This window comes from Oncorhynchus masou, chromosome 31 (genome assembly GCF_036934945.1).
Source record: "Oncorhynchus masou masou isolate Uvic2021 chromosome 31, UVic_Omas_1.1, whole genome shotgun sequence".
NCBI classification, from domain to species: domain Eukaryota; kingdom Metazoa; phylum Chordata; class Actinopteri; order Salmoniformes; family Salmonidae; genus Oncorhynchus; species Oncorhynchus masou.
The window spans coordinates 54552500-54578874 of NC_088242.1; the positions used below are offsets into that span (position 1 = coordinate 54552500).

General features: G+C 45.4%; 1 protein-coding gene across 3 annotated transcripts; it reads right to left on the reverse strand.

The window, feature by feature from the left end:
- Positions 1 to 257: 257 nt before the first annotated feature.
- On the reverse strand, positions 258 to 24682 carry LOC135524131 (zinc finger C3H1 domain-containing protein-like). Of its 3 annotated transcripts, none has more exons than XM_064951343.1 (35): positions 23967 to 24682; positions 23128 to 23586; positions 22779 to 22963; positions 20821 to 21301; positions 20384 to 20607; positions 19630 to 19738; positions 19322 to 19413; positions 19070 to 19249; positions 18612 to 18773; positions 17477 to 17623; positions 17187 to 17302; positions 16441 to 16584; positions 16172 to 16346; positions 15125 to 15262; positions 14221 to 14856; positions 13930 to 14039; positions 13674 to 13805; positions 13422 to 13543; positions 13126 to 13227; positions 12880 to 13008; positions 12482 to 12662; positions 10627 to 10813; positions 9071 to 9262; positions 8636 to 8873; positions 8242 to 8347; positions 5243 to 5441; positions 3470 to 3564; positions 3198 to 3305; positions 2838 to 2942; positions 2350 to 2515; positions 2077 to 2177; positions 1693 to 1794; positions 1452 to 1491; positions 587 to 649; positions 258 to 444 (listed from the first exon to the last, which is right to left on the reverse strand). In XM_064951343.1, exons 1-35 carry the CDS (start codon positions 24499 to 24501, stop codon positions 307 to 309), a joined length of 6399 nt encoding a protein of 2132 aa, XP_064807415.1. In that variant the 5' UTR covers positions 24502 to 24682; the 3' UTR covers positions 258 to 306. The 3 variants fall into 3 exon arrangements, with proteins under 3 accessions (XP_064807415.1, XP_064807414.1, XP_064807416.1); XM_064951342.1 differs by having other exon boundaries at positions 19612 to 19738; XM_064951344.1 differs by having other exon boundaries at positions 19612 to 19738; positions 23900 to 23988.
- Positions 24683 to 26375: the final 1693 nt, after the last annotated feature.

The following is a 26375-nucleotide window of genomic DNA, read 5'->3' on the forward strand; positions in this document are numbered from 1 at the left end:
GAAAAACAAAGACGTGTCACTTAATTAGCAGGTCTATACTTACGTACATGATGTAAGGTGATATAACCCTGAGTGCGTGGCCCAGAGTTTGGACAGGGAGGGAGTTCATTCATTGGCTTCGGTGATGAGCGAGCAACCGTCCTGCCCACAGACGTCTCCCGGCTGGAGACAGTCCTACTGCGGGAGTGTCTGCCTCTAGAGTCTGCCCCCCTCTCTCTGGCTAACCTAGGCAGTGGTCTGGTCTGATTGGACTTAGATTATTTTTTTTTTTTTTTTTTTTTTTTGAGGGGGTGGGGGTGGTTATCCTCAGTGATCCTCTCCCTCCATTTTGCTCCAGCCTAAATTTAGGGGCTCACTTAGACTCACTCCCACCTCTTGACATTTGTCAACAAGTTTCCTCAGTTTATCAGTTTTACCTCCCTCCGCAGCTTCAAACAGCAGGCGCTGGAAAGGGAGAGAGGAGGGGGAAGGGGGGTGGGTGGGTGAACATGCGTGCATTATCTCCCAGGTGGAACAAAAAACAAACTTTTTTTTGTTGAGAAGTGTGTGTGTGTGTTTCAGAGAGATAGTAACAGAGGGAAATTACATCTTTCCATAGGGTGGCACACAGTGGAAGCTTTTGCAGGGCTTGCTGATAAAGAAGCCGGACCTACAAAAAAAAAAAAAAATACCAAACGCGGGATCCACATGTCAGTTTAGCGGAGGACAAGGACAAAACAGGAGAAGGGGCGCGGAATGAGGTCAGTGGTTTTAGCAACTAGTTTAGTTTGTCTCTAATAGACCAAACTGTTACCGAGCAACAAAATCCAAACATTCCATTTTGTCCCCAACGTCAGTTGTAAGCCTTTTAACTGTCATACATTACATTGTGGCGAACACTGACAATAGCCTGTAGGGAAGAAATAGATTACAACAAAATGAAGGGAAGATTATGGGACAGCTGGGTCAAGGTAAATATGCAAAGCGAAACACTGACAGGTTGGGACAGCAGCAGAGTCATCAACATGTTAACAGAGCAACATACATGATATACTGTACATCCACACCACCCCCTACTAACTTACTGTCTCATCTCCCTCCGTGTCATATCCCTCTCCCTAAACTATAACCTTCACCCATCCACTCCCTTACCAGCAGGGCTCTACAGTGAATCCATTTTGCTCGCGTATTTACTGGGATATTTTGCTGTGCGAAGAGCACCAGTTGTCGCAATGATTATTTCGCTGTACCGCAGCCCACGGAGAATACACTGAGCGCAGATTCATGACCATCATGCTTGCACCATTACTACAAAGAAAACAGCTTGTTACGTCAAACGTTTTTCATTGTGGTCCTACATTGTGGTCCTGCGCTTCTATTTTTGCCCAACTAGTATTTTCCTTGTTTCACTGCCCCTACCCACTTCGCTCATTGCACCCCGCCCACCCAACCCTACCCCCCATCTAACTCACCTCGGAGCGCTCCTTGAGTTCCCTCTCCACAGCGATCGCTCTGCCAAGAAACACAGCACAAGAGCCTGTCAGCTATTCCCGCAATTCAAGTGCAGCGGCTTTCAAAGCTGCGATTGAAGCAGGACAGAATTTTGTATGTGAAAAAGGGCATTTGAAAAGTGCATCAGAAGTGAGAAACCATCTAGAAAGAGAGTCACCTTATAATAAATAATTCACAGTGCAGGAGAAAGTTTGGACTTACATTTTCCAGTTGGCCAGATAGTTTGGAATGCTACTGCTCAACATTCTGGCCTGGAATTTCAGATGTTCTATATTTCCATCCTGCCACTCTTGATGCAGCAACCTATACAACAACAACAGCAACAAAAATCGAACCTAATCGTCTGGAGAGTACAGCCTAGACAACAAAATAAGACCGGAGCCGCAGTTATAACACTAACCTAGATAATAATAGATTCCACAACCAGTAACTAACCAACAGAGATTAAACAACAATAAGGCTCTAAAACAGTTCCAACTTGAATATATTCCAACTTCTATCACCCTCTGTCCATGTCAAAATGACTAGTTTTACAACAGGTTTAGGCCGGTAGTGTCGTGAGGTGGTGTCGGGTGCTTTGGGTACCTCAGGGCCAGTTCAGCGTTGGTGGGCATGGTGTACGTTAGTCTCTCCAGGATATGGGGGTGCTGGGACTGGGGCAGACAGCGCAGGTAGTGGAACATAACCTGAGTGTGGAGAAGTTTGCAATTGCACATTTCAAATACCACAAACGCTAACAAAAGGATTCAACTTCATAGACCCTTCCTGATCAACACTGGCTCTGGATTTCTTTGTTGTCACTGGGGCTCATCTGATCACTCGTCAGAGTGAAGACAAGTCCAGTCGCGGTTCCATTACCTTGTTGTGAAATCTGAAGCAGCTCCAGTACTGGGCCGAGCTGAACGGAACCTCCAGCCTGGAAGGGACAGTTACTAGGCAACGCTGGACCAGGTCTGATAACATCCGGAGCTCTCTGCCGTTGGAGGGGCTCCCAGCTAGCTTACTGCTGGTAAAAAGGAGATAACTGGAGAGAACAGTAAAAAGGTTAGTTAGGTCTCTGGGCCCACCCCCACCTGGACGTTTGCCAATGTTAAGGCAGCCCCTGTCAGAAGCTGAGTGGAGGATAGCCGCCAACCACGCTGTGGTTGGTTAGTTGGTAAGGCCTTCTGATTGGATGCAAAGTCATCCCGATGAAAGCCTGTGCTCCCAATTGAGAACCCTTTTTATTGTATGGGTCTGTTTATCATCGCTATAAAGGAGCATTAGATCTGGCTCGACTCTCATCAGAAGTGGCCCCTTCATCCCATGGGAGGAGTTGCTGTAAGACATTGTAAGACTTGACTCACTCCATCCATAGCTTTTGAAGGACATTTAGCTGCATTACGGCTCCCAGGGCTCTCTCGAAAGCATCCATCGCCTCCCCAACACTACCGTGCACCCACTGCCACAGACTGCAAGACAAGACACCAGAAAACACCGTCTCGGACTGTATGAAATGACTTATCAGGAAGCCCAACTGTCATGTTTTATTGTACTGATGAATGAATGAATAACCCAATTTTTAAAAACCTTTATGAAAAGGTAACCTTATTATAAACTGTTACCGGTAAAAGTTAACGATGGTGCATTGAACTGCCATATATGACTAAGAACTGGGCTTATGTGTAGGGCAGGGTCAGCCCGGCTTATCACAGCACAATACTTACCAGTGGACGAGGTTCAGGTAAGGCTTTTGGTGACTAAGCTGCTCTTGAAGTTGCTTTTTGATAACTGGGCCTCTTAGGATGTCCTCTGTTGGAATACCAAGGATGGACCTTGAAAAGAAATGGAGACAGCATTAATTCATTGAACATTTAACCATATACCCCTATACAAAAAAAGGAAGCAACTTGGTTTACAAAAAGTCAGTTTTTTTAAAAGTTAATTAAGAGAGTTAGGACACTCATTCCTGCTTAAGTTCTGGGAGGAAATGTCCTACCGTAGCACATCCACAGGTTTCTGTTCACTTCTCTCCCCATCACAGAAAGACAGGACAAACTCCCGGAACAGAGGAGTGATGCAACTTGACTTCTCCTGTTCAGAGACACATACAGTGCCTTCAGAAAGTATTCACACCCTTGACTTCACACCCACATTTTATTGTGTAACAGCCTGGATTTAAAATGGATTCAATTGAGATTTTGCCACTAGCCTACACACAATACCCATAATGTCAAAGTGGAATTATGTTTAGACATTTTTACAAATTAATTCAAAATGAAAAGCTGAAATGTCTTGATTCAAGTATTCAACCCCTTCATTGACAAGGCTAAACAAATTCAGGAGAAGAGAAAAATGCTGAACCAGCCACATAATAAGTTGCATGGACTCACTGTGTGCAATAATAGTGTTGAACATGATTTTTGAAGGACGACCTCATCTCTGAACCCTACACATACAATTATCTTTAAGGTCACTCAGTAGAGCAGTGAATTTCAAACACAGATTTAACCACAAAAGGAGGTTTTCCAATGCCTTACAAAGGGCACCTATTGTTGTTTTTATTTTTTTATTTTTAAAGACATCTAATATCCCTTGGTGCATGGTGAAGTTATTAATTACACTTTGGATGGTGTATCAATCAATACACCCAGTCACTACAAAGATACAGGCATCCTTTAACTAAGTTGTTGGAGAGGAAGGAAACCAATCAGGGATTTCACCATGAGGTCAATGGTGACTTTAAAACAGTTACAGAATATAATGGATGTGGATGGACCAACAGCCTTGTAGTTACTCCACTAAAATGACAAAGTGAAAAAACATGTCAAAACATGCATCCTGTTTGCAGTAAGGCACTAAAGTAAAACCGCAAAAAAAAAACGTAACAGAATTGAATTATGTCCTGAATAAAAAGCATTATGTTTGGGGCAAATTCAACATCACTGAATACCACTTTTCAAGCAAGGTTGTGGCAGCATCATGGGAATGCTAGTCATCAGCAAGGACTAGGGAGTTTTGGGGAGATAAAAAGAAACAGAATAGAGCTAAGCGCAAGCAAGTCCTAGTGGAAAACCTGGTTCAGTCTGCTTTTCAACAGACAAAGGGAGAAGAATTCATCTTTCAGCAGAATAATAATCTAAGGCCGAAAATATACCTGAGTTGCTTACCAAGACGCAATTGAATGTTCCTGAATGGCCTTGTTAATTTTGACTTAAACTGTCTGGAAAATCTATGGCAAGACTTGAAATTGGCTGTCTAACCAACTTGACAGAGCTTGAAGAATTTTAAAAAGAACAAAATGTAGAAATATTGTACAATCCAGGTGTGAAAAGCTTTTAGAGACTTACCCAGAAAGACTCTGTAATTGCTGCCAAAGTTGATTCTAACATGTATTGACTCGGGGGTGTGAAAATGTATGTATGTAAATGAGATATTTCTGTATTGAAATTTAAATACATTTGCAAGATTTCCTAAAAACATGTTTTCACTTTGTCAATATGGGCTACTGTGTATAGATGGGTAAGAATGTGTTATATTTAAACCATTTTGAATTCAGGCTGTAACAAAATATGGAATAAGTCAAGGGGTATGAATACTTTCTGAAGGCACTGTAGGTTAGCTAGGTCATGAAGAATCTTAGTGCAAAAAAACACAGAAATGATGTCACTACATGTAAATTGATAATGCCCTTCTTAATTGACTCTAAAGGGATATATAACATTTGAAATGACCAGGAGTGCCACCCAACCCACAAAACAGACAGACTGACCTGTGCCATAAAGAACTTGCAGGTGTGGTAGAAGACCTCTGCATTGTGTGGACACTGGGACAGAGCCCGTAACCACACGCAGACACCCTGCTCACAGTCCCCCTTCCCCACGTAGAGCCCTGACAGGGCATCTAACAGGACACAGGACTGCGGGCACAGCGCCAACAGCGACTCACACAGCTCCAGGCCCGCATCGTACCTACGGGGTGCAAGTCAGTTTTAAGTTAAGACTAGCAAGTAGATATTAGTAGAATGTTTAATGACACACACACACAGCCACCAAACCACATACGCACGCACACACATTAAGACCTTTCTTGTCCAAACACAAAAGTAAGGCTGGGCAATAAGACCAAAATGTCATGATATTTTAATAACTTTTTTGACAATATTTTATGTTTTTTTAATAAAAGTTAAATATTTATGAATAGTTCATGAACCTAGGGTGGCAAACACTATCTACAGTACCAGTTGAAAGTTTGGAGACCTAGTCATTCAAGTGTTTTTCTTTAGTTTTACTATTTTCTACATTGTAGAATAATAGTGAAGACATTAAAACTATGAAATAACACATATGGAAACATGTAGCAACCAACAAACAAAAAGAAGTGCTCAATAAATCAAAATATATTTTATATATTTGAGATTCTTCAAAGTAGCCACCCATTTGCCTTGACAGCTTTGCACGCTCTTGGCATTCTCTCAACCAGTTTTATGAGGTAGTCACCTGGAATGCATTTCAAATAAACAGGTGTGCCTTGGTAAAAGTTAATCTGTGGAATTTTTTGCTCTTATGCGTTTGAGCCAATCAGTTGTTGTGACAAGGTAGGGGTGGTATACAGAAGATGGTATTTTACCAAATAGGACTAAGTTCATATTATGGCAAGAACAGCTCAAATAAGCAAAGAAAAACAACAGTCCATCATTACATTAAGACATGAAGGTCAGTCAATCAGGACAATTAAGAGCTTTGAAAGTTTCCTCAAGTGCAGGTTGCAAAAACCATCAAGCGCTATGAAACTGGCTCTCATGAGGACCACCACAGGAAAGGAAGACCTAGAATGACCTATGCTGCAGAGGTTAAGTTCATTAGAGTTACCAGGCTCAGAAATTGCAGCCCAAATAAATGCTTCAGAGTTAGACACATCAACTGTTCATAGTATACTGCATGAAATCAGGCCTTCATGGTCAAATTGCTGCAAAGAAACCACTACTAAAAGGACACCAATAAAAAGAAAAGACTTGCTTAGGCCAAGAAACACAAGCAATGGACATTAGATCGGTGGCAATCTGTCCTTTTGGTCTGTTGAGTCCAAATTTGGGATTTTTGGATTGAACCGCCGTGTCTTTGTGAGACGCAGAAATAATCTGTTCACCTATTCTGCATGTGTGGATGGGGCGGCAGTGTAGCCTAGTGGTTAGAGCATTGGACTAGTAACCGAAAGGTTGCAAGTTCAAATCCCTGAGCTGACAAGGTACAAAATCTGTCGTTTTGCCCCTGAACAGGCAGTTGACCCACTGTTCCTAGGCCGTCATTGAAAATAAGAATTTGTTCTTAACTGACTTGCCTAGTAAAATAAAGGTTAAAAAAAAAAAAAAAAAAAAAGATGTGTGGTTCCCACCGTGAAGCATGGAGATGGTGTGATGGGGGTACTTTGCTGGTGACACTGTTGCCTATGTATTTAGAATTCAAGGCACACCACAGCATTCTGCAGCTGGTTTGCGCTTAGTGGGACTATCATTTGTGTTTCAACAGGACAATGATCCAACACGCCTCCAGGTGGTGTGAGGGCTATTTGACCAAGGAGAGTGATGGCGTGTAAAATTAAAAGAAAAACCCTACTGAAAGTCAGGCTTAAATCGACTAACATCAGTGCCCGACCTCGCTAATTCTCGTGACTGAATGGAATTAAGTCCCCACAGCAATGTTTCAACATCTAGTGGAAAGCCTTCCCAGAAGAGTAGAGGTTGTTATAGCAGCAACTCCATATTAATTCCCATGAACTTGGAATAAGACGTTCGATGAGCAGGTGTCCACATACTTTATCATCTTGTGTACATTATAAGTGATTTCAAAATGGGGCTCTCTCCATTCTGATTGTTTTCTACTTTTCAACTTAAACCAAGTGCTCGGGCAATTCTACTCTTCTTGACTGACACGGGGAAGTGGCATGCAGAAGGAGAGAGACGACCCAAGTAGCAAACGCATAAACTACACTGAACAAAAATATAACGCAACATGAAGTGTTGGTCCCATGTTTCATGAGCTGGAATAAAAAGGTCCCAGAAATGTTCCATAAGCACAAAAAGCTTATTCCTCTCCTTTTGTGCACAAATGTACATAAATCCCTTTTAGTAAGCATTTCTCCTTTGCCAAGATAATCCACCTGACAGGTGTGGCATATCAAGAAGCCAATTAATCCGCACAATCATTACACAGGTGCACCTTGTGCTGGGGACAAAAGGCCACTCTAAAATGTGCAGTTTTGTCACAATGCCACAGATGTCTGAAGTTTCGAGGGAGCGTGCAATTGGCATGCTGACGGCAGGAATGTCTACCAAAACTGTTGTCAGACAATTTAACGTTCGTTTCGCTACCATAAAGGCAGCCCAGGACCGAGCCAAACAGATGATAAAACGGAGGAGTATTTCTGTTTGTAATTAACTCATTCTGATTGGCTGGGCCTGGCTCCCCAGTGGGTGGGCCTGTGCCCTCCCAGACACACCCATCGCTGCATCCCTGCCCAGTCATGTGGAATCCATAGATTAGGGGCTAGTTCCTTTATTTAAATTGACTGATTTAACTGACATCCTTATATGAACTGTAACTCGTTGAAAAATACCATTATAGAAGGTAATGTATAAACCCAAACCGGTCTGTGCATCAATACCTGTACATAGTAAAATATGGTATACCGCCCAGCACTACACACAAGACAGATTTTATTGCCCCCCCCACCCCCACCCCCCAGCTAGCAAAATGTTAGTGTTGAGCTTACTTTCCCAGCAGGCTGTAGCAGGCGATGAGGTTTGTGTATAGAGGCAGACAGACCAGAGTTCTCTCACTGGGAGGCAGAGTCTGGTCTGTGCACTGACGTACTGCATCTAGCGTTGAAAAAACAAGAATGAAATCAATGCCCCTCTCAGCTGTAAACAACATTTACATCAATGTGGCAGTAATTGTAGAAAAATGTAATAAGTAACTGAGTGGGAAATAGTCGAACTGGAAGCGTAACATTTTTGTGCTTGCGAGCAAACTACATTTACCATGAGTAACTGTGGACAAAGTGAACATTTATAGACTGGGTGAAAAAGCTAAGTAGGAGACCTGTAGTAAAAAGCATGGACAGTTTCCATGCGAGTCGTTGAACCATGGCGATGGTGAAGGCTCACCTTCGAACACAGCGATAAGCGTGTCAGGCTCGGTGCGGACGTCGAGCGGCTTTCTCCAGGGGAGGGCGAAGGACTCTGTGCTTACCACCCGGGAAGGGTTGGAGTTGGCCGGGTCATACAAGCTGTCCGGCAGGCGGTCAAACTCTGTCAGGTGGATGAAGGACAGCCAGACTAGGCAGCGGTCACTCGCGGTCAGGTGGTCAGCAATGCACTGCTCAGTTACCGACTTCAAGGCATTCTGGAATGAACAGGGACGCCAGAGAGGTGATTGTTTGCCCTTGAGCATCTTGTGCATTTTGTGCAGCAGTAGCTAATCCAAGAGGTATTAAATAGGTTTTACCTGATGGTGGAGAAAAAAAGATGCCATACGACTTGGAATTGATGTGTGCAGCTAGATTGTTGGCGCTCTCAGGTTATTTCTTCGCAGCGGCTTACCTGTAGGATGGCCAGGGCATTCTGTAGCCGGCCGGTGAACACGCTGAGTTGGACCCTGTAGAGTAGAGACTCCAGCAACTGGAAGGAGAGCCTCTCGGAGAAGCCACTAGTCCAAGAACAGTCTAGTAGGTACTGCAGCAGACGACCACACACATAGTCCTTCCCCTCAAACGAGCTCTCCATGGTTAGGTACTGTGGAGGGGTGGGTTAGTTTAGGCCTAATACACTGTAACAGCATATTGGCTACATGCCTGGCCTGCCAATATTATTCTTCTCAGACCAGTTTATATTTCAGAACTCAAGCTTTGATAACTAAATAGATCAGTTGGTGTAGCACTTGCGAGGCACAGCGGAGCGTAAATTGAAATAACTAGCTTTTTTTATTTTACTGGATATGATGGTCATGGTGCTTTCAAGACAACTGGGAACTCTGGAAAAAAAAAACAAGGTCAAATCCTGATATCAGTGATCTTCAGGTTGGAAAGTCAGAGCTCTAGAAACATGCCCGAGTTGGATGACCATTCAAAACGATTTTTCCCCAGTCAGAATCTCATTATTTTCCGAGTTCCCAGTTGTTTTAAACACAGCATTAGTCTCAGCGGAGGGAGGGAAAACAGCAAACACCTTCCTTTCCTCCGGTGAAACCAACCAAAGAGGGGACCCGTCTTCCACCTGATGGTGAAACTCGAGTCGCACTGACTGCATCTGTCTCGTGCACAAATTCATGTTGTTCCTATGACCAGAGAAAGTGAAATAGGTCTACTCCTCAATAATAAAATACATGACGAGCTGCTAAGAATTTTTTTTTTTTTAATGCTGGACTATCGATACACTTGGCTACTCATTCATTGCAGCTGCAGTGGAAGTCGTTAGAAGCACGTTATGTAATAGTGTTGACTAAAAACAGTGCTGACAGTACTGAAAAAATTTACACATGAACTCGCTCATTGCTCCCGAGTGGTGCAGCGGTCTAAAGCGCTGCATCTCAGTGCTAGAGGGTTCATTACAGAACCTGGTTTGATCCCAGGCTGTATCACAACCGGGCCGTGATCGGGAGTCCCACAGGGCGGCTCAGAATTGGCCCAGCACTGTCCGGGTTAGGTCGTCATTGTAAAATAAGAACTTGTTCTTAACTGACTTGCCTAATTAAATAAAGAAAAAGGTACATCTTGTTTTTAAAACAGCAGCCCTTTGTTGTATCCTTTGACCGTCTCTGGTCATGGTTCTAAAAGTAATGAAATCTCACGTAGACTAGTGTTAAACTTTGCTGTGGCCGGGGTTGTGGAAGCTGTAGGTAGATGCATCGATTTGAACCATCTGATTGGCCAGCGCAGTAGGCGCACTCGATTGAGCCACAGACCTCCAGGTCTGCCGGGTAGTCGGAGTTGGACTTTTCAGACAAATTAGATGGTTCAAAATGCCAACACTTTGCCTACCCGGTGCGCAGAGCTTCTGAATCAAGTGCACCTACCGCCTTCATGCTTTTAACGTTGGCTTTTCTACAGAAATGCTTGGTGATCGACTAGGAATGCCCTGAAGATCGACTGAGGACTTACACTCCACCAGACTTGGTAGTCGGGGGCGTGCTCAACAGCCATCTCACACATCTCCTGCACCTCGTCCCTCTTCCCGCGGCGGGAGAACAGAGACAGGTAGTGGCACCAAATCTCGGGGTTGTCCCGGTTGTCCTCCAGGGCACGAGACAGCGTGTTCAACGCAGCATCCAGGCACTCCGCCCCGGGGCTACAGGGAAGCAATATAATACAATACTTATATCATATCACGTTACATTACAAAACATACAATACCAGCCAAAGGTTCGGACACACCTACTCTTTCAAGGGTTTCTTTACTGAAAACTAGGAAATGACACATATGGAATATATTTTACATTTGAGATACTTCAAAAGTAGCCACCCTTTGCCTCGATTACAGCTTTTCACACGCTTGGCATTCTCTCAACCAGCTTCACCTGGAATGCTTTTCCAACAGTCTTGAAGGAGTTCCCACATATGCTGAGCACTTGTTGGCTGCTTTTCCTTCACCGGGGGATCCAAATCATCCAAAACCATCTCAATTGGGTTGAGGTCGGGTGACTGTGGAGGCCAGGTCATCTGATGCAGCACTCCATCACTCTCCTTCTTGGTCAAATCGCCCTTACACAACTTGAAGTTGTGTTGGGTCATTGTCCTGTTGAAAAACAAATTATAGTCCCACTAAGCGCAAACCAGATGGGATGGAGTATCGCTGAAGAATGTTGTGGTAGCCATGCTGGTTAAGTGTGCCTTGATTTCCAAATAAACTCACTGACAGTGTCACCAGCAAAGCACCTCCACCCCACCTCCTCCATGCTTCACGGTGGGAACCACACATGTTGAAAACGTCCATTCACCTACTCTGTGTCTCACAAAAAGACAGCGGTTGGAACCAAAAATCTCAAGTTTGGACTCCGACCAAAGCACAGATTTCCATCAGTCTAATGTCCATTGCTTCGGTTTCTTGGCCCAAGCAAGTCTGTTCTTATTAGTGTCCTTTAGTAGTGGTTTCTGTGCAGCAATTTAACCATGAAGGCCTGGTTCATGCAGTATCCTCTGAACAGTTGATCTTGAGATGTGTCTGTTTATTTGGGCTGCCATTTGAGGCTGATAACTAATGAACTTATCCTCTGCAGCAGAAGTGACTCCGGGTCTTCCTTTCCTGTGGCGGTCCTCATGAGCCAGTTTCATCATAGTGCTTGATGGTTTTTGCAACTGCACTTGAAGAAACTTTCAAAGTACTTGAAATGTTCCGGATTGACTGACCATCAAGTCTTAAAGTAATGGTGGACTGCCATTTCTCTTTGCTTATTTGAGCTGTTCTTGCCATAATATGGACTTGATCTTTTACCAAATAGGGTTATTTTCTGTATACCAACTCTCCCTTGTCACAACACAATTTATTGGCTCAAATGCATTAAGTAAAGAAATTCCACAAATGAACTTTTAACAAGGCAGACCTGTTAATTGAAATTCATTGCAGGTGACTACCTCATGAAGCTGGTTGAGAGAATGCCAAGCGTGTGCAAAGCTGTCATCAAGGCAAAGGGTGGCTAATTTGAAGAATCTTAAAATATAAAATATATTTTCATTAGTTTAACACTTTTTGGTTACTACATGATGACGTGTTATTTCATCGGTTTTTTTTACATCTTCACTATTATTCTACAATGTAGAACACAGTAAAAAATAAAGAAAAACACTTGAATGAGTAGGTGTGTCCAAACATTTGGACTGGTACTGTATAATACATATCCAATCTGATACACATTCATCACCCAAGAAAACAACAACTATTTAACACACCAGATCCAGATTTGAGTATGACTTGAGTCGAGGGTCATACATACACAGACACACGAGAGGGTTCACTTACGTCTCTTTCTGGCTGAGGTATTTGAAGGCCAGTTTGATCCACAGCTGTGCGTCGCGGGGGCTCTCCAGGACACTGGTCTCCAGGTTAGATATGTCGTCAGTCTCACTAATGAAGTAACGCTTGTCGTCTGGGGTCACACACACATCCATGGCAGCAGACAAACTCCTCTTGGAAAAACCGTCTATGACAAGGATAATAAATAAATAAATAAATAAAAACGACAAACAGCAAAAGGATAAAGGTTAAACTCTCCGGGAGAAAAACTCAAACGTTTGTGTTCTGCGCAATTGAAGCGTTCGTGCCACTTCCACCATTTACACTGCGCTTCAGATCAGTTGTAATTCTGCTCGTCTGTGGTGGTTTGTTGTTGGGAGATGAACCTACAGACCGAGACTCACCGTATTTGACCGGACCAGGGTTGGCGTCTGCACACTCGTCCCCGCTGTCGTCCCCAGCGCTTGGGCTGGCCTGGCGAGCAGGCTGAGGCCTCCACCTCCGGAGATCCTTACACGTGGTGAAGGGAGGGACTAGACACAACACGAGTTAGACTAGAGTCAGAATGCTTCTATGGTGGAGTAGGTTTCTTAAACTCGCAAGATATTGTTGAGTGAAGAGGAGATGAAGCAAAAGGAAGGATAACTCACCATGTCTTTTGCTTTCATTCACTTTGCTCAACAGTAGGACGGCCTTCTGGTCCATTCCCATGCAATCCTTGTTTGTCCCAAAGAGCTTTTTTAAATACTTTTCTGAAAATAGGGACACAAGCAACATTGGCACAACTAACATTGTCAGTGAAAGCCTCAAACATGTATTTATCACGGAGTAAGAGGTTCAAGATTTTTTTTTTTATATAACTTTCATTATTTAAAAATCGCCATCATCCATAAATTCTAAACACAATGGCATTTTAATATTGCCAGATGCAGTGTGGTTTGGTTACCTGTGGCAACACTGATGTCATCAGTAGTACTGCTCTCCGAGCAGCCAATCAAGGCCAGGTTGTACGACAGAATATCATGGAAAAGCTGGTTTCCACCGAAAGTGCAATTTCTCATATGCTGCCTAGAAAGAAACAGACCAAGAAAAACCCCCAACATCAGATCACCCAAATGAGGCGGGGTGATTATAATGAAACATAAATGAATACAGACTCACATGCATGTTTGCACACACACTCAGAAGACCGACTTACCACTTGCAGTCATCGTCATTGCATGTGCCTGTGAGGTCGAAGCGGCAGAAACACTTTTTGGGCACAACAACATTGCTGTAAGACACAGAGCTGAGTGATAACTTCTCCTTGGTCCGAAAATACGGACTGAACCTGAAGGCAAAAAAAAACAAGAGGAGGAAAAGGCGAGAGGTTCTTATTGAAAGCAGGATGCGGTCATTCTTAGCACTAGAAATGTGTAATTGGGAGACGGCCTAGAAGTGAAGTAGCCACCTACCTGTAAGACTTGAAGACCAGGAGAGGGCTGCGATATTGTCCGAACGGGACAGGCTTCAACTCAGCACGGCTTGACGGGGCAGCCATTATGTCTACATCCACCTCTATCACCTGAACATTAAAACATGTCAGTCTTACCATGGAGAATGAATGGAACACAGTTCCAGACAGGACGTGTGTGTTGTATGCAAGTCCAGAAACTGTACAGTAAAAAACTAAGTAGCATTTAAAAAACACAACAAAAGGTCATTTGAATTCAGTGCGAGTAGGTTCCAGTTATATTATGCTTTACCTTCCCAGCTGGAGGTTTCTCCACAGTGCCACCTAGCGCCCGTAGTTCCCCGAGCAGCAGCTCTCCTAGGTTGGCCTGCTGCTTGTCCATCGTCTGCAGGGCCTCCACCTCCAGCCCTAAGAACAGCTCCCCAGGCCCAGGAGCCTTCACCTTGGCTGACTTGGCTGGACAATCCTTGACCAGTCCAGTCCCACCGGGCTCCAGTTTAGGCTTGGTGAAGGCGCCCGTCTCTCTGAAAGAGCGCCTGCGAACACTCTGGGTGGAGGCGGAGGGCACTGCTGCAGTGGCGGGTTCCATGTCGCCGTCTTCAGTCTCAGTGATATCCTCACTGCTGACCAGGGTGAGTTTATCCTGGGTGAGGTCATGTAGGGATGGCTGGGGCAAAGGGAAGGGGCTGGTGGGAGGGGTACTGGGCTGGCGAGCCCTGGGGATTGGGGTGGAGGTGGCCTGGGGTGGCGGGGGTTCGGCGACGGCTCCTCGGTTGTGGAGGGCCTGGGCCTCCTTCAGCTTCTGGATCTTTAGGGCGTACTCCGACTCGAGCAGCTGCAGACGCTGCTTCTGGGCCAGGAGGTCGGCGAAGTGGCGCTCAGTCCCGCGGGGGGCGACAGAGACTTCCACCCGCAGACGCTTCGCAGGCTGTAGAATGGAGGCAGGGCAGAGAGACCGTTTAGAGAACACGGGCTTAAACTTATGGATGGGTCGTGTGCAGTTGAAAGGAAAATGGGAGAAGACTTTCGAAACAAAGATGGTGTTACAAGTCCAACAACACACATTTTCCACTTCAAAGCAATTCACGATGTTGTGCCCCACTGGACAAGGCCTTGAACACATTTCTATGATTTATCAAACAACAAGTAAGGGCTCCGGAATAGTATAGTGTGGGTGGGTACGTTGTGATGCTCACCGAGGGGTGGCTGACGTCCGTGCGTCGTTTCTGACCCCCTGGCTCTCTGCCTGCGGCGGCCTGGGCTTGGACCATCTCTTTCTGCAGCTTCAAGCTGTGGCTCTTCTTCACTGACACGCGGAGCTGAACACGATGAACCTATAGGGCGGGAACATACGCGACAGACGTTAAAGGGTGGAAACAAAACATTAAGAACACCTGCTCTTTCCGTGACAGACTGGCCAGGTGAATCCAGGTGAAAGCTATCATCCCTTATTGACGTCACTTGTTAAAATCCACTTCAAATCAGTGTAGATGAGAAGGATTTTGAAAGCCTTGACACAATTGAGACACGGATTGTGTGTGTGTGCCATTCAGAGGGTGAATGGGCAAGATATTTAAGTGCCTTTGAACGGGGTACGGTAGGTGAGACACACCGGTTCGAGTGTGTCAAGAACTGCAACGCTGCTGGGTTTTTCACACTCAACAGTTTCCCGAGTGTATCAAGAATGGTCCACCACCCCCAAAGGACATCCAGCAAACTTGACACAACTGTAGGAAGCATTGGAGTCAACATGGGCCAGCATCCCTGTGGAACGCTTCCAGCACCTTGTAGAGTCCACGCCTCGACGAATTAAGACTGTTCTGAGGGCAAAAGGGGGGTGCAACTCAATATTAGGAAGGTGTTCCCAATGTTTGGTCAACTCTGTGTAAATGACAGATGAGAGCTAAAACATAACACAACCAGTATGATAACGCATCAGAACCGTAATCAGGTGTGTTGAGAGTGAAAGACAGCACACCCAGTAGCCCGCCAACGAGAAGGCATGACCACACCTGCTATATACACGCAAAGGAAAATTGAATGAAATGCACCGTATCCTTCAGAGACATTCCTTTGTAGCTTGGCATCTTCCCAACATTCCCGAAACAATTCCTACTCCACTGTTCACCTTCCACTGACTAAAACCTTCAGCCATCCGACTCATTGCTCTCAGCTAGGAGTTTACTTCAAACTTCATTCCCTTTCAGTTTCACTTCCCCTGGGTTCCTCCCGAACTGACACACCTGTTCCTGGAGCCTGTTGAGGAGGGTCTTGTTGGCGCTGACGATCTTCTCCGAGGCCAGGAGCTGTTCTTTGAGCTTGGCCACCTTGGCCTCAGCTGCCTTCAACGCCTCCTTCTTCTTCTGCTCCTGCTGCAAGAGCTGCCTCAGGATGCCGTCGTCCTTCAGGAGCAGGTTTCTGGGAGGAGGGAGAGGGGAGAAACCATAAGTCAGAGTAATTTCCTAATGTGAGGCAACTACTGAAAATACCAATGTGTTTTGGGGGGCCTCACCTGTGTTTGGTCAGGTTGGTCTCTGCCTCGGTCAGCTGTAGCTTGGCCGCTGCCTTGGCAGCAAAGTCCACATCGGGATCGGAGCCTGCAGGAGAGGACACAGCTCGGGGACTGTGGTCCATCAGAACCTTCTGTTTCTCCCTACTGCAGTCAGAAAACAAATAAAACAGTGAGACAATTTTTGTCAGTGTTTTTCATTTTAACCTTGATTTGAACCAGGCTAGTCAATTAAGAACAAATTCTTATTCACAATGATGGCCTGGCAAAAGGCCTCCTGTGAAGACGAGGGCCAGGATGAATAAATAAATACATACTAAGATAAAAAAACAGACAACACAGACAGAAGACGCTGGCAACAGCACAAATACAACAGTGGGTGTGTGTGTTTGTGCGCGCGTGCAGGAATGTGTGTGAAGTAAAACATGCTTCCTTACGTAAGGCAAAGCAATCTAGTGGCAACGACACGTCGCAACAACCTGTTTATCTATTTGTCCTTTGAACTCCTCCAGAGACACCAGGTCGTGTTTTAGGTTGGCTCGGAAGGAATTCCAAGACCACGGGTATAATCAATGAAAGGACCATTTGTAGTCCATAGCGTGCCAACATTCACATTCTAAAGGTATATCCTTCCTCACCTCGGTGCCTTTAATATAGCTAGGCGTGTTAATGAATGGTTGTATCCATCGATAGTGACATTGCGCCTGGGTTGAAAACTTATGTCAGGCCATCTTCTGGGAAAACCATACCTGGCTATTTCTCCTTTCAGCAGACGATACTCAGCCTTCTTGGCATCGGATAGAGCCTCCGGAGTTCTGACTGGTTCGTTCTCCTCAGACCCTGACGTCGGTTTGGCTTTTGCTGCCTAGACGTTCAGAGAGCGAGCGAGAGGAAAAAAAGAAAAAGCATCAACTTCCCGTCCCCCTCAGATCATATACAATTAGCACACTTATCAAGCATTTCAAATTAGAATTCTGCCATTCACATATACATTGGGCGGAGGTCAGGGAGGCTAAACTGTTGGGCCACACACACGTACCTCTGCAGACCTGCGGGCCTCCTTAATCATGAACTCCAGGCCTCCAAAGACAAACTGTGTCCGTGTAGAGCTGCCGCAGGTCTCCATGTCCGAGTCACTGTCGTCTGAACCGTTGAGCTGGACTACCACCGCCTTGTGCCGCGGGAGCTGGGGGGGAACAATAACAAGTACGAATTTAAAAAATGGGTCATGGTGAGGAAGGGGCGCGGACTTCACGGCTCCAAATCGATTCATCGCCAAGCGGGAGTGTCAATTTACGATCAGATCCCCCACGTCTTATTCATTACGATCTGAAATGCAAAACTGATCCTATGTCAGCCGTCCTACTCTTGACGCTCAGTGAATACGAGCCCTGGGATGCAGTCGAAGATGAGCTCATTGTTCAGCTTATTGTAGAACTTATTGTTCACGGGCTCTGGGAACACAAGTGAGGCAGGGCGTCATTGGGAACACATGTCCTGCTGAAGGGACCCACGAGTGTTTCCTATAGCAGTCAGCAGCGCGAGTCTTAAGCCATTAGTCTTAGAAAACATCACATGGCGTTACTGAGGACAAAGATACCTGTGGCTTCCAAAGTCCTGTTTTCACAACTTAGCTGCAAAAAAAAAGAAGCAGAATATGTAGTTCTTGAACAAAAATATAGCACATTAACACAAATATGAATATTTTCAGCACGTGCAAGATGATCAGAGAAGAAACTCATTTGCGTATCTACTGACTTGTTGCTTCAACATACTTCCATGGCTGTGTTTATAAATGTAGGTGAACAGGATGAATGCCATCCGGAATATTGTGGTTGAATGTGTCAAAGAAAGAACGCTATTCGGGGCATTGTGGGTTTTAAGAAATGTATATTTTAGTCATTCAGCAGACGCTATTATTCAGAGAGACGTACAGGAGCGATGAGGGTTAAGTGCCTTGCTCAAAGGCAGATCTACAAAATTTCCCCCTAGTCACCTCGGGGAGTCGAACCGGCGACCTTTCGGTTACTGACCCAACGCTGGATTTCCTTCAAATGTTTAGGTTTGGTTGGAAAGCCAACAGGAACTAAAAATGACTATAAAGTTGAGATGAACATGTTAACAACTATGTATTAGCCTGTAGTATATGATCTCCATTGTGTTATTATCCTCACCACCAGTGGGAGCCTGGGGTGGTGATGCCCTCGGCTGAACTTCTTGTTTCGTGGTTGGGGTGCTGTGTTGAGGCTGACCACACTCCGGTTGCTCATGGGCACCGGCTGAACCAGACTGACCAGGGGGGAGGGAGAGGGGGGGCCGCTGTCAAGGGTAATCTCCTAAGGGGGAGGAAGACATTGTTAAAGCCAGACTCACCAAGCCCACTGTTCAAAGACAATTATTTGCTGTAGTATTGGAAAATATAATGATTGAGTTGCCCATCTCATATAGCAGGGTAACGAGAAATATTTGCATTGTTCAACACCTGTAAATTAACAGAGTGAAAAATATGCATCCTTCTGTTGAGCTGAATTCACTTTGTAAAGTATGACCTACTAAAACAACACAGATAACACGGGCATGTCACTTTACGCTCATGTGGCGCCATCTAGTGTTGTACCGCAGGAAGTACCACCTTCTTGTTGGCCATGGACATGAGGCAGGTCTCTCTGAGCAGCATCTCCTCCTCCTCTTCCTCGTCAGCGAACGGCGGCTTGGGGGGCGGTTCTAGCTCATCCGGGGGTGGGGGCATTGGGGGTAAGGGTGGAGGGGGCGCGGACGGAATGACGGACAGGAAACGCGGCTGACCCAAATCCTGGAAAGAAAGAGGAAGCTGTTTAGTTTCACTTGTAAGAGCAGCTGGTTTAGAGTTTAGAGTGGAACGTACAATTCTGTATTGAGAGGAGTCCATGGGGAAAGGCATGGGCATGTGAGTGAAACATCCTTGGACGTCGAATGGATCATGTACTGGAGAAGACGCTGGAAAGAGACAAGAACAGAATTTTAGCCAATCAGATTCTGACAGAAATAAGACTGTCAAACATCACAAAAGCAGCAAGGATTGATGACCATGTCCCAACATACAATCTATCCACGATGTAGGATGGGTTCTATATAACACCTTCAGAAAGGTTGAAACGTGTTGTGAGTGCATTCGCAGGTGAGCTGATTGCTCACCCGGAGAATTGGTCTCACTGTCAGTATCCATGGCAACCTCGTCGTAGTTGTCATACTGGTAAAGGTTCCCTGAGGTGTCCAATCCCTGTTTACCAGAAGACTTCCTAGTGTGGTCGCTGTCTCTGGACTGAGGGGGACAAATAGACATTTTAACTTCAACATTTTCTCAGTCTTTCTCTTATCTGGGAAAGTGAACATTTCTGACACAGATCCCCCCCCCCCATCACTGGCCCCTGCCTCAAAACCACTTGTGTAGATCTGTAATGATTGGATAGCTATAAGCAATATGGTGAAAAATGTACCAAGTATATCAGATGGCAAGGTAGAGCAACCTCCATATTACATACTCATATCCAATCCTTTCGAAGCTACTTGATGTGCCTAGGGAGAAGGGGCGAGGGCATTCTGGACTGCGAGTGGTTTGAGTAAAAAAGAAAATAAACTTTTTTAAACATTAAAATGACTAAAAACCAAATCAAAACGGTAAAAATGATAACGAACCAACATTTATAGTCTCTTTACTCTGTCCTGATTGTTAACAGTCATCAAAACGAAAGCTAGATAGCCAGAAAACATAAAACAATTCAAAGCAATGGATAGAGGATTTATATTTTGACATTTTGACAGCAAGGAAATATAATACACTTTAAGTGCGGCCCTCCGGACCTCGTTGAAGACCGAATGCAGCCCGTGGGTCAAAGTGAGTTCGACGCCCCTGGGATAGGGTCTAGGATGGGTTTCTGGACAGGAACTCTCGCTCTCTCCCTCTTACCTTGCTCGGATTGCGCGCCAGTGGCGGCTTGGAGCCCCCGACCAGCTTCATGAAGCGGTTGTACTGCTCGTCCTGATTGGACAGATCCCGGATCTTGCGGATTTCTTCCTCCCTCCTGCGGCGTTCCTCTTCTTCCTGTCTCCGCAGCTCGTCCTGGTCTCTCTGCTGTTGGAGCTTCCAGGTCCTCAACTGCTGCTTCCGGAACGCCTGCTTGGCCACCGAGCCTGGGGTACAGAAATCAAAAGGGGGGACATTTTTGGGGGGGAAAGCCTAAGCAATACATAAGCAGTTTTGTAAACTCAAGTTTGAGCTTTAGAAATATAATGAACTCCATGTTGGTACCAAATGTTCCAAGACTAGAATGTCAGTTTCATGGAACTTTTGGTGCCAACATTGAGGACAGTTTGTATCTGACTAAGCAGAAAGGCCCTCCTCACCTGGGCTGACCATCTTCCTCCCTGGATAGCCCTTGACCGGAGCTTTGCTCTTCTCCGCTGGAGGCTTAGCCCCAGCCTTGGCCTTCTCCTGGGGCTTGTTGGCCAGAGCTTTGGCCTTCTCTGAGGCAGCAGAGGAGGCAGACCTGGTGGTGACTCTGCCTCTTTCAGCTGGGTTGGATGCACTGGATGTAGAGCTGGATGTCTTCTCCTGGGAAGGCTTGGCGTTGGGGATCTTCTCCTTGGAAGGCTTGGCGTTGGGGATCTTCTCCTTGGAAGGCTTGGCGTTGGGGATCTTCTCTTGGGAAGGCTTGGCGTTGGGGATCTTCTCAAGGGAAGGCTTGGCGTTGGTGATCTTCTCCTTGCTCGCATTCATTACCTGCTGTTCTTTCTGGTGCCACTTCCTGCTGGCTGACTGCAAGGCCAAGAGACGCAGCTGCAGCTCAGACAGCTCCTCGTCTTCATTGCTCCCCTTCACTTTAGGCTGCAGGGGAGGTAATTATAATGGGATTTTAAATTGGAATGGCCTAAGGGCCAGATGACCTGGATCCTAACTAGACAACAATACAACTCACTGTTCGCAAGTGTGCATTGTGTCAATGGACATTTCCACATCTCAAGTCAACATTTGTGACTAAACCACTTTAAACTAGATAAAGCCTAATGCCGTGACATAAAACATTTTGACTAGGGCTGTCAAACCATTAAAATAGTGAACTGAGTTACTGACAACAAAAAAATCACAACTTTAGAATTTGATCAAAGTTTGCCCTAAAGAAAGATCTTTTCATTTAAGAATCAGTATATTGAGTTAGACATACTGTGTTTTGATTGTAAGGAATGGAAACACAAAATGATCTACATCAGAATGTTTGAATAGCACTTTCACCATAAACACAAAATACTCACCGTTATATGCAGCTAGCTGTTAATGCTCACAACGTTTAAGTAGGCCTACTCCCTCTTATCAATGTTTAAGTTTAACACTTGCTCACAACACACACAATCCCCAAATCCAGAACAAATTCAAGAAAGCGTACAGTATTACATAGAGACATTATTGCATGGCACTCCGTTCCATCTCATATTGCTCAAATAAAGAGCAAACCTGGGTTTTTAAAAACCCCATAAAGCAACACCTCAGGGCCAAACCCCTCTTCCCTGTTCGACCTAGATATGTAGCTCTCTCCTTGAGGTGTTCTTGTCTATTAATGTTCTGTATTATTTCATGCTTAATTTGTTGTATTGGACCCCAGGAAGAGCAGCTGCTGCTTTTCAACAGTGAATAGGGATCCTAACAAAACACCACGTACAAAATCTTCAGGCATACTAAATGAGTGGGACTATAGGAAAAAAAAAAGTCTCTACAGATAAAGAGCAAAGAGCTTAAAATCTTGAACAACAACAACAAAACACTGTAACCATCTGTAGCATTCAGATAACTTTACACACATAGGCCTACACTCTCCCACCCTCCCACACACTCTCTCACATAGTCCCACACACCCCACTCTTGAAGAATCTCTTTGAGTAGACTATTCCTTTTCAATTTTTCCTGTGCCATCCAAATGCGTGCATAGACTAACCAGTGGTCAAAGTTATCAGGTCGCTAGCTAGGTAACATGACTAACTAGCTAAACAATGTTCACAGGCAGTTTAAAAAAACGGCCTGCGACATTCGCAAACAAACAGAGGCCGCAGAAAAAAACAACAACATAGCTCTGGTAAAACTGGGCATAGCTTTACGTGATTTGGGCTAGAGGCACATGGTCTTCAGCGACGTAAAGGCCCAAGCATCGCCTGTAGCTGTGTTTCGTGTTCGGGCCAAAAAAAGAAGAAGGCCCGTGCGGAAACACGCACGCTTAAAAAGGTTATGTGAGGTGTAGAAATGTGCGCCGATAGCATGTTAATAATGCGTGACACGTTTAACTTTGACGGCCCTAATTTTAACAGACGCCAACCTTGACAGGGGATGGAGTGGAGTCCTCTGATGATTCGCTGCAGCACGCACAACCGACTTTCGAATACTTCGTCTCCCCCTCTTCCTCCGGGTCCTCAGATTTGCTGCGGCAGCACACACAAGCTGTCGTGTCCTTCTCCCCTGCCTTGTTCGCCTCTTTCTTCAACCCATCTTTCTCCTCTTCTCCTAAATAGTCAGTAGACAAGACAAACAGGGTCTTAACATTGTGGCTGAGAAAAACAATACATCATTGATTATGGTCAAGTCTGCTTCACAATGTTTCCTTAGTTTGTTACCACCACTGTCGCCATCGCTGCAGACTTGTGTTGCAGCGTGGCTTTGGTACACACCTTTGGGAATAGCAATCGGGGTAGCAACTGGTTCAACTGGACCTCTTTCGCTCTCCGTGTCACCGTCCTCTCTCTCTGGATCTTTCTTTTCCGTTTTCGTTTTGAGCGCATCAATTTCTGCCGGAGTGAGGAGTTTCTGTCGTAGAGGTTTGAGGTTGAACGCCTGAAATACCTTCTTCTCCTCCGCAGCGCTGTCATTGGGAATACTGTTAGTGTCGGGTAACGGCTCGGTCTGGGGATTACTGGCAGAAACCTCAGGCTCGTTCAGAGCCGGCAGGTCTTCTTCGGGCTTCAGAACCATGTTCTCTTCTTTCCTAATACATTCCAGCTCCAGCTGAATCTGTTTGTACTTGGTGAGCAGATCCTCAAAGCTCTCGTTGACACCATTCTCGGTTTTGGCAGCGTTGTGGTGCATCATCTGCTTGTTTCTTACCTGATTCCTCCCCATCGTTACCTTCTCTGAATTCATGAAGTGATGGAAATGCACAACTCATGAGTTTGATTATGACACACAAAGACTGACTAATAGCAACATGTATTTAAATCCAAAATCCATTTCCAGGTTAACAACAAAGTGTTTTGTTTCTAACTCAAAATGCTACCAATCAATTGAGCTTTGATGGCAGGGAGGAGAATATTGTGTAAAATCAACTGTTACAAAATGGCAGATATTGTTAGCTTGAGGCGATATGGTAACTACAATCAAGGCTAGTACAACAGCATAAACAGAGAAATATGTTACAATATGTGGTTACATTTGTTAGGGTTTTACCTTCAGCAACATGGCATCACACACTTTACAATCATACAGATGCCATGAGATGAATGCCAAAGGATACGTTTGTTTCTCGAGGGAGATTCTTTCTTGTTACTGTGATTCTCTCCGGGCCCATAACGGCCGGGGGGGACCCAACCAGTCTCTCTCCCTCCACCACATCCGTCTCCCCAGCCTCCCCGTCCCCAATCCTCGCGACCGTCATCTTCTGGTTTCCACCGGTGCCTAAATCGACCCAGAGCTGTGTGACTTCGTTCCCAGAAGCTGGAACGTGGGCTCTGGTCACAGTGAGGCCCCAGTGGCGGCGGCCGATCGGGTCCGCTTTGCGGTCTGTGGTTCAGGGGGAAGGGACTGTGCGAATGAGGTCCGCGGTTGTATGGCATTAAGAGTCGAAAATCTGTAGGCTGGCTACCCATAAGAGGTGGTAAACTTCGCGCCGATGGTTTCGATTTCCGTGAATTTCGTGATGAGTTGTTGTTCGTACTACTAGGCCTCATTGTATCCTGCTGTATAAGCACCTTTTCGTCGGTGTCATCATCGCAGATCTCCCCGTCTTCCAGCTCCCCTTCGTCCGTCCGATTGCTTGACTTTGAATCCATTTTGTAGAGTAATGAGGTATTACCTTAGTTAGACTAGTACTTAAACGTACAACATATGTTTGTAATTACAAACTTTGATGTATTATTGTGTTGTTACGCCAACGTTAAATAATATAACGCTAGCGACGCTATTACTCTCCCTTCTTCTGCTTGAAGCCTGGGGAAGTTCCACCGCAGAAGTTGAGGGGGGGCGATGTAAATTTGTGACGCTATGCAACACGTCAAATGCCTCGCTTGGGTGGAGCTCCAAAGGCACGTATGCGGACTTCTTCTTCTTCGATGAAGTTTAACCGCGGTTGGCATCCAATAAATGTTGCATTACCGCCACCTACTAGACTGGAGTATAACTACCTTATACTATTCTTGAAAGAGTAAATAAATAAAACAAATACCCTACCATCTAGCAAAACACTCACATTTTTTTAAAAATAACAATATCAGTAATAATATATATATACAATACTCCAGTATTTAAATCTATTTAGTCCTACTTCAGGATGGGACACCACCACTCATGCCATAGCCACATGGCATTTCTCTTATATATATTTCACTGTGAACTGCTGCTGCTTACTATCAGGCAGTGAGGCAGGCTGTTGCTGAGGGAGTGGTTGGCCTTGGGAGGGGGTGTGTGTGTTGAGAGAGACCTGCAGCAGGCAATATGTATGCTTCCCTGAAGAAACAGTTTGGACGAGTTTGTGCATATATTAATGACAACATTTTGTGACGTTTTTGTTCGTTTTGGACTTCCGTTAGGGTTTCTTTGGCTGTTCAAGCACGCTATATCTTTTCTGGAGGCAAGCCGAAATACGCCCCTTCTTCTGTGATTGGTCAACAGTATGGATTCTTCAATAAAGTCTTTGTTGTCATTCAACGAGAGACGACTGATTTTCATGCACATTTTTTAAATTGAGAAATACTGAACCAAACATCTTACTGTAGTTAGATGTGAAATTAATAAAATATTTATTGAGGTATCTTAGATTAATTCAGCCTAGTTTGAGGAGGTGTATACTGTCTACTGTGTCTCAAAATGGACAAACAGTACTATTGCCGCCTTTTAGCTATAGACTTCAGCTGGCCTTGAGAAAAAATGGTGTGCCCGAACAGCCGCAAAAACTAACAAAAATGTCACAATGTCGCCATAACATATTTACGAACTGTTCGGCTGGGGAGACAGGCATGACAGTACCCCTCCCCTCTAGGGGTGTCACCCGGCATCCCACCTGGGCGAGCCTGACGGGCCGGCCGAGGCATGGGCGCTGGACAAGCCGGCTGGGGCGTAGAAGCCAGACAAACCGGCAAGTCGGCTGAGGCATGACAGCCTGATGATACTGCTGAGGCGTGGGAGCCCGACGAACCAGCTGAGGCATGGGGGCCTGATGGCCGGCTGAAGCATGATGTGGGGTGGGCTCCTGCCGAGCACACCGAGGCAAGAAGACCTCACGAGCCAGCTAAGTCGTGGAAGCCTGACGAGCTGGCTGAGGCAACCTGGTTCCCTCGGCGATGGACCCAAAGGCACCGGCCAAAACAAAAACAAAAAAAACCTCCCTGATGCTTCCTTAATGGTATCAGCATTCTGTAAAGATCGATGCCGGGGATGAGAAGCAGGTACAGGGAGTGAATATTTAATGAATAACGGACATGAAACATAATACGGACAGCGTCTGGACAAGGGAAACGACAACAATGCTGATACAGCGAACACACGGGGAAGCAGACAGAAATAGGGAAGGCAATAAACAAATTAAAGCAGTCCAGGTGAGTCCAATGATGTGCTGCTGCGTGACCGGTGATGAAGCGCAGGTGCGCGTAACATGGTGACAGGTGTGCGTAATGAAGGCAGTCTGTCGCCCTGGAGCACCAGAGAGGGA